Raw genomic sequence first — 18,042 nt, 5'->3', positions numbered from 1 at the left:
TGAGTGTTATCACGATAAACGATAACATCACTTATCGTCCAGTCCCTATTCATGGTTGTGCCGTAAAGGCGCGCTGCGTAAAAGTGCTGCATGTTTTTTTCGGCAAACTAGGCCAAAGGCTTCAGGTGCTGAGCAACTTTTGTGGACTGGATCTGAGTCTGAATCCAAGCATTGTCGGAGCATCACTGCAGAGCTTTGCAGGGCCTCGTGGGTAAAAGGATAGTTGGAAATGTGCCATCCAAGAACAAGGCCTTGACCTGTTTCTCTGTAGATCTGGAATTCAAGTCCCCTCGGCAGTGTCTTTGTAAAACTCTTCATTCATTACTTATACTTTGTTAATCTTGCTGTATGTTCCCCGAACAGTCACATGGTGATTTGGAGGAAAAAAGGTTATAATTTACATATCAGTGGGGTATATTAAGTATGCATTATGCTTAAAGGACCACTTCACCTCTGGGACAACCAGATCTTATTTTATTGTTGTTTGGGACACGATCAACACAATCCTGAGTTATTTTTTGTGTTCAATCTGTGTTTTTAGATATTTTAGTATTTCAGCATGCAACAACTGGTCATATGATGCGTTTTGCGTCATATGACCCCAGATCTGGTTGTCCCAGAGGTGAAGCGGTCCTTACATCCCTACATTATAAATGAACATTTGGCCAAACAAATACAAATTAACAAATAGCCAATCTTACAAGCTCACAACGTGCTGCAATGCGAACACGTTGCAGTGATGTTGCTAGGTTTTCAATGTAATGGGTCCTGGGACCCACAGGTGTTCATTCAAATGGGTCCCAGAATTATTTTATGGGTCCCGCGACGACACACACATTCTGTATCAATGCTGAAAACTTTAAACAAATAGTGGCAAATAGCTACTTGTATGTAGTTAAAGGACAGAACCATGGATTTACAAGACAATCTCAATCATCTCATCAATAATGCCAGAATTCACAGCTGTGGAGACTCCACCACATGCAGCTCAGCTGGTGCAGTGAAATGACTGATAACAGGAAGGATAGAGTTGTATGCGTCCTGGGGATGCAGTTATGCTTAGTTTAATGCGTCCTTTATTTAAAAGCATGCGTCAGGGACGCAGGATGCAGGGCTAGTAGCATCACTGACGCTGTGAGCTTGTAGATCTGCTATTTTCGACGAACAGATTTGGGAGAAAGGGAGGAGACCAAGTGCAGACTCCGGGGAGTCCCTGGTCAACAAAGTATAGGTATAGTATAGGTATAGTATCTTCTTCACTCAGTAGAGTAGATCTAGAGCCCTGTACTCTGTTCACTTCATGGGGCCAGGTGTTCTACATACACATCTATTGGCGAATAGTGAGGAAGCGTGAACCGGAAGTTTACAGAATGCAATTGAGTCTATGAGGGAAAAGTGACATTTCGAGTTACATGAACGACGTGACCGGCGCTGTTTCTGACTCCACATTGGCTGAACTCTGAGGCTCTGAGTAGACCCTTTTGAAGCATGCCCTACTACCTACTTTAATGTCCATTGTACGCATATCATAGTAACTGAAAGAAGAACCAGCGACTGAAAGCATAAAGTATTTATGACAATGATTACTAAGGTAATAAGATCAAGTGTAAAGTCTGGTCAGATCCCCATTGTAATCAATGGTGTGGTAATTCTTCTGCAGCCAGCAAGAGGGGAAATGGCGACACCTGCCAGGCCATTAATGAGAACTGCAAGGGATTTGGCACTTTCTCATGAGCATAATTTTCAAGACGGCACTAGCATGCTTGCTAGTGATGTGTCGTTCATGAGTGATTCGGGGGGCTGTACTCGCGACGTAATAAAAACGCTCCCACGATTGTGTTTTTCACAGGACGATCGCGCTATGAACGAATCTTTTGAACGGATCATTACCGTGAACGTGAACGAAATGATCCGTTCACTGAAATGAACGGGATTGCCCATCACTAATACTTGCCGCCTGCTTCAAACTTTATAAGCAAGGAAACAAAATTGGTATATTAGGGCTGCAACATTACATTGTTCTAATTGATTTATTATTGCGACCGAAGCTCGCAGTTTACGGGCACATCATGTCCGTGTCTGTCCGTCCGTCCGTGTACACTTTTTTTATTGTCTTAGGGTTTGCCGCTTGTTGATGGGGTCTTAGGGTTTGCCGCTCTGACATCACTGTGATGTCAGGTGAACCAAATCCCTTTTATGCCCTGTTATTTGACAAAGTATAAAATAGGGATTTTATCTTTAATCAGACTGATTGGTTTAGTCAATTATAAAATAAAATCTATTCAGGTTTTGTGTAGACCCCCCCCCCCCCCCCAAAAAAAGCGGGGGCTTCTTGGTTATTCAATTAATCAAAAAAGTAATAGACGACAAAGTAACTTTATTCACTGGCGTGTGTGGGACTTTCTGGATGTACAACGTGTGTTGTGTGACCTCAGGGTGAGGGAGACGACAGAGCAATGCTTAAAGGACACAGCGATAAGGAGCAGGGCTGCAGGGAGGAGCTGGCCACCAGCCAGGGGCTCTGCAGTAAAATTACGTAACATCGGCAGTTCTCACCCCGCAGTTGTGAAAACCCCACTAGAAGACAACTTTTCAGGAATGAACCCCTTAAAACCCATTTAGGCCTAGAATTATTGAATGCTTTAACCAGTGAAAAATAGCAGATATACAAGCTCACAGCGCGGCACCGAGTGCCGCGCTGCGAGCTTGTAGATCTGCTATTTTTGAAAAAGTCGTGAAAATCTGTGCGAATCTTTGAATATTTGTATTTTCAAAGCGAATGTTTGTAACTCAAATTTTGCTTCTGGGGGGGTCCCTGGAACTAAATATTTTGAGATGGGGGTCCGTGGCCAAATGCATATCATTTTGGGGGTCCTTCACATGAGAACCACTGACATAGTAGTCTCTCAAGAACAGACTAACTGAGCTCCAGTTAAGTGAAAAGGACCTTTTCTTCGACGATGGCCGGCCAGATTGCTGACACAGAAACATAGGTTTTTCAAAAAATCTTAGAAGGATTCAAAAGACACTTATAGAATCGGGTCAAAATTCTAATTTTCACGATTTTTCAAAAATAGCAGATCTACAAGCTCGCAGCGCGCTGTGAGCTTGTTGCGACCGTAGGTCGCATTTACTATCAAACCCTGCACAAAGTGTAAGTCCGTCAGTCAGTCAGTCAGTCAGTCAGTCAGTCAGTCAGTCTGTCTGTCACACCTCACACGTCACACTCTTGCCCTGCTCATATCTCCGCAACCGTTGCCCCGATCCATGCCAAATTTTGCACACACACTCCTTACCTGCCAAACTACAACCTCCAAGCACCCCCGGAGCTCCAGGGACCCCCAGGTCCCTGGGGGACCCCCAGATGTAAAAAATGACCAAATGTGCTAAACTGACCAAATGACCACCCCAACGGGGCTGCTCACGGGGAATTCCCGGGGACCACCGACTCCTGATGCTCCAGAACGGATGCAAAAGTGGTGGCGCCCCCAGTGGAGGACCCCCTACACTGCAGCTCACATAAAATGCCGTAACTCCGGCTAGGAGCGACCGGGACAGCCGGGGCCGGTACCTATTCGTCCGCCTTGCCGGCGCGGAGACCCCACCCCTCATTTCTCACATGGCCCTCTTCTAGCGCCACCATGAGGCCGATTCTTGCAAAACACATTTTTGGACACTGCTCCTACAATTTTTGCCCTAAAATCACGCAAATCGGTACACAGTATGTCTACACTCATCCCATCAACATGAATCTCTCCCATATAGCGCCACCTCCAGGCCGATTTTTAAAAACACATTTTTGGACACTGCTCCTACAGATTTTGCCCTAAAATCACGAAAATCACTACACAGTATGTCTACACTCATGTCATCAACATGGATCAGGAAGATTTTGGCAAAACACATTTTTGCCCTATTTGTGGAGATAAGTGACCTACGGTCGCTTATCTCCCGATTAGGGAGCCTTACTGGTATATCTGCTATTTTTCAATAGTTATAGCATAAAATAATGATACACAATAATGTGTACCCGTTCTAAATGGATTAAACCCTGTATATATACTGTACTTAGTTGATCCGAGTCCCTCAGGGGGGGGTCTGTACTATGCAGTCTCCCCTTTCCCTCTACACCGAATCTCGTGGCCAAAAATAGGCAACCTGCAAAGTAAACTCTGCACGTGTCGCTGAATGTTCTCTCCAGAATATGGATGCTGTCAGCCTGAGTACATTTGACTGTCAGCGTCTTGCTCGGCCCCAGAGTTGTCCGTTGTTCCACTTGGGCCGTGCGGGTGTGCGCGTTTGTGTGTGCACGCACATTTATTTTCCATCTCATCTTTCTCACGCACATTGTGTCCCTTTTGCAACGTCGTTCTTATTGACCGACCAGAAGATTGTTAATAATTGTTTTAATCAGATCTTATTTCATGCAGCTCTTTTAACGTGCAGAGGTGCATTGGGAAATAATGAGAGGTATTCTCCAGGACAGGATAGCCGGGACGTTAAACGACTGGATGCTCTGTGGAGTGTGTGTGTGTGTGTGTGAGTGGGGGGTTGTGCGTGGTTGGGTGGGTGCAAATGAGGCAAAGGATCTGGAATAGCTGCTGCAGAGCCACCCCTCCACACTCACAATGTGCTTACACACACATACCCCGATGTGACAGTTGCATAACAATGCACCATGCATTCTTAGATTTTGCACAGTCTACAGTATGTAGAATAATTTGGCCTGAATGTATTGATTTATTAAATGCTCAATCAGTTGAACTGTGGTGCATGACATAACGCTGCTGATGCTCCTGTGTGTGTGTGTGTGTGTGTGTGTGTGTGTGTGTGTGTGTGTGTGTGTGTGTGTGTGTGTGTGTGCGTGTGCGTGTCCGTGTGCGTGCGTGTGCGAGGGCTCCTGTACATGTGTTTTCATAATGGGGAGGATCTGCAGACAAAGCAGGATGGCTCTGTGACATTGAGCATGGAGCTCCTGGTTCCAGCTTTAAGCTCGCACCATCTAAATGCGGGTGATTTTTGTTTCAGGAGATGGTAAAGTCATCTCCACCAGTCACTTTGTCAAATGAGCAAAGCTCACAAACAATTTAAGGCACGTTTTGGGCCAAGGGAAAACAACAATAAAAAAGATAAATAATTTCAAGCCACTGCCCTTATCAGACTAAACGGAATGTACGGAGACTCCATCTTAACCCTAGCGTCAATATTCTAGGCTAACAGTACGAACATGCCGAGTTGTGACTAAAACAGGCCACTCGTTGCCTCCTGGTCCCGCTGAGCCAAAACAACAACACGATATCCCATATCAGTTTTGTGGTTACTGGTTAGATTGTGTGCCCCGAGATTGGGAGGTCAGGGGTTCAATCCTGTGTCATACAAGACCATAAAAAATGATGCCCAATGCCCCCCCTGATTGGGACTCTGCATCAAGGGTTGGATTGGGGGTAAGTCCCCTTCAACATACTGGCGTCCTGTCCTGGGGATGTAATGTAACCTATAGCTCACATGGCTCTGAATCCCTTGGTGCCCAAGGCTACTTAATACAGTACTTATTAGTTTATAAAAGTCTTATTTAGGATCCAGTCCATAGATAATTACCTACAGTAGGTAGGAGTAGTGCAACATGCACTCCTGGAATCAATCCAATAAGCAGATCATGTAATACAGTTATCAATCAATCAAACACTGTTTAGACAGTTCACAATCTGTTCAGTGTTTATCATTGTATGTCAACATTTACGGTATTTATTTTGCTTTGTCTTTTGAAACGTAGGTTTCAAAAACAAGGGAGTAGTCCAGATAACCACAGGACCACATCAACAAAATCAGCAAACCAAAAATGTATTTAAAACTGTGTTTAAAAACTAGTTTTAAAAACAATGTTCAATACGCTCAAACCATTGAGCGCTATTGTTTTGCGTGACGTCACAGTATTTGTATCTTGATATGAAATCTAAATGCCAAAGAAATCCTCAATAATCAGGACAGCTTTGATGTTCACTATGTCAGATTACTTTGTCTACCATGAGGCTCGATAAGTCAGCAGATACTGATGATAAACACTGTCATTGACCGAGGTTAAAGTCAAAATGTATATAATGAAAGTGGTGACATGATAAACAAGGACATCTAATCAAACCGTTATTTACAAATTAGTTACCTACCACAGACACAGTGGCCAGTAGTAACTAGGGTCATGCCTTAAAGAAACTTTGTATCTCCATATTTCAACATAAATTAATACTACTACGTCTTACGGCAGTCACACACGTAGCAAAAATATACAATCTACAAGCTTTCAACACATTGCGTTGTGAGGTTGCAGATGTCCTGTTTTAGAAATTGTCGTTTCCCCCATTAGCTTATTATATACAAGTCGGATTTTTTTGTGATTAGCACGTACATTATAAACAATTGATGGAAAATTTGAGAAAAGGTTACTAAGATGGCAATGTTTGTTCCAAAAAACTAAATCTAAATCATGACAATGGATTGAACTAAGATCACCTCCAGTTGCAGGAGAGAGACCGGAAAGACGATCCATTATTAATGAAATGGATGCAGACCATCAGGGTATTGTGCAATGCCACTGGGTACTCTATTGCCCATAGCAATTTTAGTTAAAATCAATGGTTCAACAGCTACTGTAGATTCTGTTCCGAAAAAACATTCCAGGCAGAATTAGTTTCTGTTTGACTCTATTTGGGCAGTTGTATTTAGTTTCTCTCTGTTTTTGAGAAAAGACAGGAAAGATCCTGTCTTTTCTCAGACACAGTCTGTCTGTTTAACATAATCCGTCTGCGCTTGGTGTTCTTTTTGTTGAAACTCGTCATTAAATATCCATGACCAACCATACATACTGACTGTGTTATTATGCATATGAGCTGTGAGAGAAGACTCAAGTACACAATACAGAGAACACAGCATAGCTGCCATTTTGATAGGCGCAGTCTGGAAGGTTTTTAAACAATGAAAAATCATATAAAACAGAAATGTAAGAGCTCTACTATTCACCATAGAGTAACCAAAGTCCTCTGTGTACAGTTTAAGACGCAGAAGGACAGGACATCAAAAAGACAGAGAGGGCTGCTTTGTTCCGGAACCACATCTTTCAGAATGCATCGAAGCTTGAAAACAGAACATGGTGTATTTGTTTTTCGTGCAACCATTTTTCTTTTTTAGGAAACATTTTCCTTGAATTATTAAAAAAGAATTGGGTTGCCAAAGATAACATTTCAGTCAGTTTGAATAGGATGAGAGACAGGGGCGTCACAAGGGGGGGAAAGTGGGACTGAGTTACTAGGGCCCAAGGTGGAGGGGCCTGGAATTATTTTTGAGCGGTGCAAACCGCTTCTATAAGTGGCTGTGCGTGTGTCCGTAGCCTTTTTCCTCAGCGTTTTGCTATAGTAAAATGTGTGCGCGTAGCATCATGTTTGTCTAGTGATGTCATATGTCTTGTGTCTGTAGCCTTTTTGCTCAGCGTTTTGCCATAGCAAAACGTGTGTGTGTAGCACGTAAACCGCTCCATAGAGTGGCTGTGCGTGTGTCTGTAGCCTTTTTCCTCAGCGTTTTGCCATAGCAAAATGTGTGTACCTAGCATCATGTTTGTCTAGTGATGTCATATGTCGTATGTCTGTAGCCTTTTTCCTCAGCGTTTTGCCATAGCAAAACGTGTGTGTGTGTAGCATACATCCTAGACTCAAATCCTAGTCTGAAGATGTTATGCAAGCACGACCACCGCTCACTTCACATTGGGTGTGATTTTTTTTATACTATATATAGATATGCAAGCTCACAGCTTGTATATCTGCTATTTTTCAATGGTTAAAGCACAAAACAAGAATACATAATAATGCGTTCCTTGTATCCAGGGACCAGAATTTGGTGTGACACCACTGCCTGAAACATCTCCTCCTCTAATGAAGAAATTGGTTATGTCTTGCCTCTCACACCCCCCCTCCTCATGTGCATCACTAAATGCTTATTGCAGTTAGCTTGATTCACCCAATGGGATCCTTAAATAGCCTGCAATGTCATGATGATGATACTGACTTTTTAGGGCTGGGTGATATTACTTCAGTCAATATCACGATTATTCGATTACAATTAATGAATGAAATGGCAAATGGCAGATCTACATGCTAGATCGGCTATTTTCAAATGTCTTGTTACGGCACTATTGTACAACAAATATAATACAGGGACAATGTTTTAGTATAATCTATACAGCCGATTATAACAAAACTCTATTAGAACGTTGGCGTGTCAATTGATATATAAGACATTTTTTTAAATATCAAAACAAAAAACTCTTCTTGATCATTCAGTTAACCTACGTGAGCAATTACGTCGGTACGGTTATTGTTTCTTTTTTTTATTGTTTTCAGTTTAAAAGCCCAGCTCTAACTCCTTTCAACTCTCTTCTTTCTCTGGTTCCTCAGCAATGGAGGACTCGTGGTAAACATGAATGGGTTCTTTCTTATTGTTCCACTGTGTTCTCAATGTGACCTGTAAAATCAATCCATTACCGCACTGTGGCCCTGCCCCCTTTTCTACTCCCTCCCTCCCTCTCCCCCCCCCTCTCTCTCTCCTCTCTCTCTCTCTCTCTCTCTCTCTCTCTCTGTCCTTTATTGGCTCTGCCCAGCCAGTGTGCGAGCTCAGATAGGAAAGGGAAAAGCAGATTAGCGTACGCACACAGGGAAACAGGCTCACCTCCAATACTGCACACTACACTGCACCAAACTGTCTTTTTGGAGAATTTTCAGTACCTTTTTCAATCTTTTATAGATGTCCTTGTGCAGATATTGTCTGCTGCGCCAGAGATCGATTTAATAATTTAAATGTTTTTTAGTTTTTTGTTTTCTTCAGTTGTTTTGTATCCTGGGCTGGGGTCCGAGTCGCAGACACCCCCACGCAGTCACATGCGGGGGTCGCCGTGGTTGGCTGATCTGTAAGCCAATGCGTCGGGTATTCTACGGTGACGCGCGTTGTTGTGAGAGGAGCTCCACTGTGCCCAACAGAGACTTTTGTGCCTAAACTCAATCTGGAATTTCTGTTTGATTGGTTTATCCTTATGGACCCCCCTGTGCTTTCCTTGTTTTTGTTATGCTCATTTTTTTAAAGAAAATCATCATTTGTCTTTTAAGCTGGTCGATTTCTTGACCTGCCCGAGAGATTCATAGTCTGTTCTGCAAGGCATGCGATTGACTTGTAACATTTAATTATTTTCATTAATTGATTGATTAATTCCCATTGGGGACTACACGTCCCAGGATGCCGAGCCGAGAGTCGCACATGGTCAGGAAGGGCGAGAGGCGATTGGTTGGGCAGGCCCACAGGGAGGCGGTGCTCACCTCCGCCTTGGGTTTGCACATGGGGGGAACGCAGCCCGCCCAGCCCCCCCTCGCTGGCCCCCCGAATCCTGGGTCTGGGCCGAGACCCCCGGACCGCCCGGGCCTGGTCTCTCCCCCAAAACCCCCCTCCCCCGCTTCTACCTTCTGGCGGCCAATCAGATCCTTTGCCCTTTCACAGTTGACGTCGCTGGTGAGACGCGCCACCTTGCGAGAGAGCGACTTCGCGGCCAAATACGAGAAGGTCCACAACTTCAAGGTGAGGCGTCCTTCTTTCTATTCCGTTCTGTCTCTCTGTTCTTCATGACACTGTTTCTGTTCTCATGAGAAAATAAGAGTCTGCACACCAATTTTCTGCTCCCAAAAGAGTACGTTTACTTGATGGATAACGTTTCGAGCCTCCCTGCTCTTCCTCAGACCTTCACATAGGGCTGTCACGATTATGACATTTTACATGACGATTAATTGTCACTCAAATAATTGCGATTAACCAGGCATTTAATTGTGTTTTTGTCGTTGACAATTACATTTCTGTTTGGCTTGTAGGCTTTGAAGTTGCACATGGCAGATATGACACCTAAACCTAAATATACAAAGAAATGAAGGACATACAGTATTTGACAACTTTACACTTTAAAAAGGACAATGATAGTGGAAATAGCAGATCTACAAGCGCACAACACGTCGCATCGCATCTATTTCCACTATTTTTTTAAATGTTTGAAGATATATAAAACATTTTCAACATGTAAACCTTTATGAAGATTATCACAAAATAATTGCAATTAAGTCAAATAATTGCGATTAGACTATTATGTAATAATTATGACAGCCCTACCTTCACACACACACAGTGCAGACAGAGCGTTTTATACATGCAGTGTGACATGCCACACCTGTGACCCATCGGCCAATTAGTCCCAGAATCGGCGTCACTTTTCAATGACACAGATGAATACATGTATTGTACATGATTATATTATTGTATACATAAACATATATAGAAGGGCCCTCCCCCGTTCTCCCCATCTGTCGAGGACGTGCTCGACTCGCCGACTCAGCTTCTGTGGACTTAATCCCATTCACCTCACAGGACAGGGTCGTTAGCTCACACACACACACACACACACACACACACACACACACACACACACACACACACACACACACACACGTAGATTACAGTTATAGAGCTTATCAGCAGGATAACCCCAGCCGCTCCTATCAGTATAGTAAGATCTGTTGACCACTTATTAAACCATACACACTACGTTGACCGGGGTACCCTGGGGCGGCTTATACTTGGTCCCCTCCTTTTTTCCTCTACACCAGGGGTCTTCCAACATTTTCAGGCCGAGGACCCCTTAGTTGAGATGGAGATGAAGCAGGGACCCCCACAACCTTTTCGTAGATTCTATATAGTTCCATCAGTGTATTTTGGATTCATGTCAATTTGTGTTTTCGGATATTTAACCACTTGAACCGTCGTTACCTAATACATTTGACCTTTCACTGTGTACTTAGTCTGCTCTTTTTTCCCCTCTTCACCAAACCTCTTTTGCTGAAAATAGCCGATCAAAAGGCAAATGTACATTGTCTATTGTCAGAGATGATGTTTAGTGAAGAGGGGGGAAAAGGAGGGGGGGGGGGGGGGACCTGCTGTAAACCTCCTGGGGTCGACAACGTTTATAGTGTTTAGTTGGCTAAACGTGAGGAATTTGACTCCAGCTCAGTGACTCTCATTGTGCTTACAATCAGGGGACAATGACGGCAGTGATAAACAACCGCAAGGGGGCATTTGACCCAAAAACAGTAAACAAGAGCCTACAGTAAAGAGTTGTATCAACAGTAAACGCAACATGGTCAACAGTAGACAGTGTTATCCGTAAGATTAGTTTGTGCATATTTGAATAAGTACGGTACGTGCGAGATGTAACCAAAATAGAGATAACAAAAAATAAACCAAATATTCACTACATATATGAAGAAATGTCTAAAGTGCCACATTTTTACCCTTCTTCCCCTTTAACTCCAGGAGTTACAGTGATATGTTTTGGTTAAAACAAAATATATTTTTTTGTTACAAGGTTAAAGCTCTATATTCTAGTAGTAAACATTGCTATATAGTGTGTGTTCAGTAACCGGGTCTCCCGGTCTCTCCAGCCCTTTAATAAACAGAAAATGCATTGTCCGGTAGGTGACAGAATTTCAGCCAATCAGGAGCTTCATATTTATGTGTTCCAGTTCCACTTTTTGTCTGCTCATTTATTTGTCTCATCACTTCCAGTTTCACTTGTTTAATCTGTATCCTGTCTCAGCTCTCATTTCTGATTAGATAAGATTGGTATCCTGACCCAAAAATGCATTTTCTGTTAAATAAAGATCTGGAGAGACTTCTGAACATGCTCTAGTCTATAGCAATGAGTACTATCAGAATATACAGCCATTTAACACTTATCTTAACCAAAGAAAATCACTTACCCTACCTTTAAAGGGGAGGTTAACAAACTTGTTTACTTGTAACGTTCACATATGCTGTAAGAGTGTAAGTTGCCCCGGTCTGTAAAATGCCTAAATTGTAAAATGCATTGACGATTCATTGCACTAAATCTATACGGTAAGGACGAAATGTGAGTTTCTGATATGTGGTTCAATACGCCTCTTATCACACTAGTCACAGAGTTTTTTCCTCAGTTCCTCATCATGAATTATCCACGCAGATTGTTTTATGAACGTCAAGGCCTCTGCAGATGTCTTTAAATATCTTGTACTAGTTTTCAAGGATGCAGCACGGTTCATGCTGACCTTCATTCCGTTTGGTTCCACGTCAAAGCTGTGGTCATAGCTCATCAGATTATTATTATTATTTTTTTGCCAAATTGCTCTCCTCTCTCCTCTCCTCTGTTCTTCACTCAGGTTCATACATTCCGTGGCCCTCACTGGTGTGAGTACTGTGCCAACTTCATGTGGGGCCTGATCGCTCAGGGAGTCAAGTGTGCAGGTAAGACCAACATGCACCATAATAACAAACCAGGCAGTGTTGATTTTGTCTAAAACTATGACGAAAAATGTTGTCGACTACCTTTTTTCACTGAAAAAAATAAATAAAAACTAAGCTATGATGACTATAACTGAGACTAAATATATTGAAGATTTTGTCAACAAATAAAAACTAGACTAAAATGTTGGGACTAGTGGAGGAGAGTACCAGTAGAACTAAAAGACAAATCATTTGATCGACTATTTTCAGCATGCAAGGGGTAAAATCGGCATTACGACATCATCAAGGCCTGCCAAAATACTTTTTTGTAGACAAAATCCTTCGATTTTTCAATACATACTGATCGCGAAGAATGTTCACGATAAAAATAAATTTGCAGATCTACAAGCTCGCAGCGCGGCACAGAGCTTGTATATCTGCTATTTTTTTAATTGTTAAAACATTCATGTGTACGTCTGTTAATGTATTACGTCTTTCCATCTGTCAGACTGCGGGCTGAACGTCCATAAGCAGTGTTCAAAGATGGTTCCCAACGACTGTCAGCCGGACCTGCGGCATGTGAAGAAGGTGTACAGCTGTGACCTGACCACGCTGGTCAAAGCCCACAACACCAAGAGACCCATGGTGGTTGACATGTGCATACAGGAGATCGAGGCTCGAGGTAAAAACAAGACTCTCATAAAATGTCATTTACAGCGTGGCTACCAATATAAAGAAAACAATTGCATCTGTCTGTCTGTATTTGTGCGTGTGTGTGTGTGTGTGTCACTCATGTCTTGACTGTTGCAGTGTGTCACTAGGATTTCAGATGATAGAATCACCGCAGTAGCGTTTGATTCAGTCCCAGATTTGCGGCAGCTTCACTGTTGTACCGCGGTTCTGGGGGCTTGGTTCAGAGTAGGGGCGACCCCTCATCGACTGGCCTTTAGCCAATAGGGAGAAAGTGACGTCTAGTTGCAGCGACTGTTTATTGACAGCTTTGCCAAGTTGTAAAAATTATGCTGGACGATGTTTGTGAGTGGTAGAGTGGCCGGATTGGAATCGGAAAGTTCCCGGTTCGATACCCTGGCTCTACCTAGCTTCGTGTCAGATTGTCAATGAGCAAGACACTGAACACGTAAATGCTCTTGATGAGTAGGTTTCCTCCACCAAAAATGTTTGAATATGTGAATGTAAAGTGTTTTTGGAACTAGGCACCGTATAAAATGCACCATTTAACATTTTATTGTGTGTTTATGTTATTATGGGCAGGATGATTGCGGTAACTCAAACAATATCATCCCATTCCTGTGACGGTTGGTGAACCAATAGGCCCTTAAGGTTACTCTACTGATTTGGTTGAAAGGAGCTGCCGTTTTGATGGATCAGCTCGAGTTATTTCTGTCCATGTTCTGAGTTATGAGTTCTTCTGAGTCAGGGTTTCGAGGCTGGCATAATATTTCTGCTGAATCTGTTGTTTGAAATGTGTTCATTTATTTATGCTGCTGTGTCTCTCCCTCACGCACTGCTCGTCTCTGCCTGCAGGTCTGCAGTCCGAGGGCTTGTACAGAATATCAGGTTTCACTGATCTAATAGAAGATGTCAAGCTGGCCTTTGACAGAGGTGAGTATCACCTGCAGTCCCTCTAAACATTCATTTAATACAGTCACACTTCTCAGTTTTTAGGTTTAGTCTTAAAGAACAACTTTGTTTTTCTTACAACAAGGGTTCATATTTTAGATTGCAATAAAAGAAAAGATGAGTGATAAAATGTTTTCATTTACTTTCTATCATTTTTTGCGATTTTAATGATTTTGATTTCAGTGGGTGCGGGCACAAGTACAAGTGGCTAAATATGTATTTTTAGACACAATAAGCCCATTCCCAAGATACACCGCAATCTTTCATGGGCAGATGTGACTTATGGGGGCTAGTAGTGTCACTATAAATAGTAATAAAGACATTAATGGCTTATTGTGTCTAAAAAGACATATTTAGCCGCTTTTGCTATTGTCAAACAATTTGACGGCTACAAAACGTCCTCGTTTGAGTCATCTGAAAGTTTTATTTATCCGTATAATCCTTACTGTCTTCTTGACCTGTCTTTTACAGACGAATTGATTGTTTGATTGATTTAAATGAGGGATTGGTTGATTGACTCTACAGATGGCGAGAAGGCTGACATATCCTCCAACGTTTATGAAGACATTAACATCATCACCGGAGCCCTCAAGCTCTACTTCCGGGAGCTGCCCATTCCCCTCATCACATACGACGCCTACCCACGCTTCATTGAGGCTGCAAGTATGTCCTTGTTGACTGGCATTACCCAGAAAAACCACAGCGCAATTAACCTCTTAATACATAATATATACTTAGTTGATCAGGTTCCGGCATGGCTCTTTACTTTGCAACATGTTTTCGATGCGCCACGATGTGAGCTTGTAGTTTCCCCTGGGTGGAAGCCTTATTGGCACAGAAGTGTCTTTCTACATTATTATTCTATTCACTCTTATTCAAGTGGCTCAATTTATCTTTTCCTCTGCTTAGTCTTAAATCATGTAGGGAGAATAACCCTGTCACATTTGCTGTTGATTGACCTTATGCGACCTCCATGACATTTCCTTTAGGGCCATCATCCGGCCAAACTATCAAATGAGCAAACTGAGGAGTTTGGCCTTGATGGAGGTCTGCACATTTAACCTGCTTGTTGCTTCTTCTTCTTTCGTGTATCATCATCCTTGATGATTCCAAGAATTAAAATCGACTAATGTCCCTAATTGCCAGAATTTTACCTTTTAATGTGCACGATGTGCACGGGTCACACACGGATAATGCACAGCCACGTGTGCACGCCATTCACAGCTTTCAAACAAATACATCTGCTTGGAAATCCATTCAGGCATTCAAAAGATAGAGGCTATAGTGTTTTCTTCAAACAAACATGGCTGCCATGTTTGAAAGATGTAGCTGTTCTGGGAGTCAAACATGCATTTTGCGATCTCGATCATGCCGAAACCCGAAGTAGGAAGTAGGGAGAGCAAAAAAAACTTGTGTTTGGCACAGGGACATATCTTGTTTGGCACAGGGACGTATACGGCCCAAACTGGGGAAACTCGTGTTTGGCACCACCACCAAGAGAGTTAAGAGCATTCTCGTTCTTTGTGTTTGTTGACATAAGGGAGTAAATGAAGCTGCTTCTTTCCTTTACCCCCCAATGAATTTAAAATGAACCTCCTGTCTTTACGATTTGTGTTGCAGAGATCATAGACACAGACAAGCGGCTGGAGGCGCTGCATGAAGCGTTGAAGCTGCTGCCCCCTGCTCACTGCGAGTCACTGCGATACCTCATGGCACACTTAAAGAGGTCAGAACACTTGAGACAGGCCTCACGTTTGTCACTCTGGATGCTAGCGTTCCACCTTTCATCAACGATTGCCACACTCTTGAGACATGGTCACTCACATAATCCTTAATATAAAACAGGTAGTTCTGACCAAGCAACCTGAGCATGGCTAGGTGTGCTATAACGATCTGCCTATTTCTACTAATCAAATGAAAAATGCCTAATCATAATCGAGAAATTTTACTCCACCACTGAATATAAATACAGCCGACTGATCAGCCTTGATGTTGCACCGTAAACTAAACTCCTCAATGGATTTTACGGTGCTCTTCCCACTCTGACATACTTTTTGTTACACATTCAGTTTGGGATAATACAATCTATTTTTAGCTCATTAGTTCAGTTTGGCTCTCATCTCTATGGACTTGTACACCCATTAAGACCTGAGGCAGTTAAAAAAAAAAAAATCTAAAACAGTTTTTCTGAAAAACCTATTTGCTATGTCAGTGGTGCTCAAACCTTTTCATGCCAAGGACCCCCATAATTACATGTATTTGGCCGCTGACCCCCATCTCAAAATATTCTTTGTTACACGGTTAGTTAAAATGTTTGCTTTAAAAATATATATGTATTCAAAGATTTGCACAAATGTTCAAGATTTTTCTAAAATAGCAGATCTACAAGCTCTACACTCAGACCTGATACAAAGGAGGTGTTACTTTTCTATGTCTTTGCCTGGCTCCGTTAACCAGATTAATGTCATACTGGAAATTGTCAGTAGAGGGCAGCATAGTTGCCTTCCTCCTAATGGACAGTAATGATCAGGGCTGGGTGGTTGATTTCCATTAAAGCTGCAATCCGATACTTATTTGACGGAATTCAAATTAATTTAACCAATCTGTATAGTCAAGTGTATACTGTAATACAATATAAATCTGTAGTGGTTGCCGGTGGTCTTTGTACTGTTGCATTTTGGTAGAATCTGGCTGTTGACAAGTTGCGCTGCCTGAAGCACATGAACACATCATCTCCCCTGGCCTATTTGAGTTCTTAACCACAATCAATGGGCATTTCCTTCTATGATTTAAATTGTTTTGTCTTTTACTCTCGTTATGAATAGTCCTGTTAACAATAGTCTGATCGCAATACATTTTTTATCTATGAGCGTTTTCCATGTTGAACAATGTTCATATTTTCAAACATTTTCAAAAATCGTGGAAATAGCCGATCTACAAGCTCGTTGTGAGCTTGTAGTTAGCCTATCTCCACTATTAATGTATTAATTCCACTAAAAGCTATTAAATATGTCAGTCATTTCTTTGTATATTTAGGTTATGTATCTGCTATGTGCAACTCAAGCCTAAAGGCCAAACAGAAATGGCATTTTCAAGGACAAAAAATGTATTATTTGATTGACAATTAAAGGGATAGTTCACTCCAAATTGACAATTTTCTGTCTATTGATTACTCACCCCATGGAGACTCAACTTCATGGAGATGTTTTTGTTGCATTACTAAGACAATAATTTGAGGAGACTCTTTGTGTCTTCATAGGGAAAGAAGCAGACTCTTTGTGTCTCCATGGGGAATCAAATTATTGGCTTAGGAATGCGGCAAAAACAAAATCCATAATTCTCCATGGTGGGATGGATAGATAGAATTTTTCAGGGGGGTGACAGCCCTAGTTGTGAACTCTCTGTCTCTCTCCCTCTCTGTCCGTCCAGGGTGGTTCAGAATGAGAAGGACAACCTGATGACGCCCGAGAACCTGGGCATCGTGTTCGGCCCCACGTTGATGCGGGCCGCCGACCTGGACGCCATGACGGCCCTCAACGACATCCGCTACCAGAGGATGGTGGTGGAGGCCCTGATCACCAATGAAGACGTGCTCTTCTGAGGGTGGGGGGAGGTTGGGTAGGCACGGGAAGGGACTCTTTCATTCCAGAATAAAAGGAAGGCAAGGTAGATGGACGGCCCTTTGGAAATTATGTCTTATTCTGGCGTTCGTGGACTGATGGACGGAAAAGCAAGCGTGCGTCTTTGGACGTGGAAAAGGTAAAGAAATGCAGCTGCGTATTTGTTTTTTTAAGTAGACTTTATTTTAACGGGCAAGGTCCTAATGTTCCAAGAAAAGAGGGAAGGTGAACGGAAGGAAGGATAGACGGATTTGGACCGGAGGAGAAGACCGCGGTCTCTTTTCCTCGTGGAGAGACGGACAGGAAGGCGAATCAACCTTTGCCTTTCATGGAAGAAATGAAGGACAGGAGGCTAAAGCCCGATTTATACGCCGTATTGCGACGCTGTCGCTTGCCGTCAAGGAAAGGATTTTCAAGCTAACTGCGGCGTTGCACCGCGACCGGTGTATAA

General features: G+C 42.7%; 1 protein-coding gene across 1 annotated transcript in view; it reads left to right on the top strand.

The window, feature by feature from the left end:
- The window catches only part of LOC308280540 (N-chimaerin), a gene marked incomplete at its 3' end in the record, with an annotated part of 37,498 nt that extends 19,926 nt beyond the window's left edge, over nucleotides 1-17,572 (top strand). The window contains exons 9-15 of the mRNA XM_080720860.1: nucleotides 9,532-9,609; nucleotides 12,267-12,351; nucleotides 12,839-13,012; nucleotides 13,876-13,953; nucleotides 14,497-14,634; nucleotides 15,592-15,697; nucleotides 17,401-17,572. Coding sequence (XP_080576986.1) covers nucleotides 9,532-9,609; nucleotides 12,267-12,351; nucleotides 12,839-13,012; nucleotides 13,876-13,953; nucleotides 14,497-14,634; nucleotides 15,592-15,697; nucleotides 17,401-17,572 — 831 coding nt within the window. The remainder of the gene's footprint in view (nucleotides 1-9,531; nucleotides 9,610-12,266; nucleotides 12,352-12,838; nucleotides 13,013-13,875; nucleotides 13,954-14,496; nucleotides 14,635-15,591; nucleotides 15,698-17,400) is intronic.
- Between the last annotated feature and the right edge of the window lie 470 nt (nucleotides 17,573-18,042).

Source organism: Nannobrachium achirus, assembly GCF_963921795.1.
Source record: "Nannobrachium achirus genome assembly, chromosome: 24".
Taxonomy (NCBI): domain Eukaryota; kingdom Metazoa; phylum Chordata; class Actinopteri; order Myctophiformes; family Myctophidae; genus Nannobrachium; species Nannobrachium achirus.
This window is presented reverse-complemented; position numbering and strand designations above follow the sequence as displayed.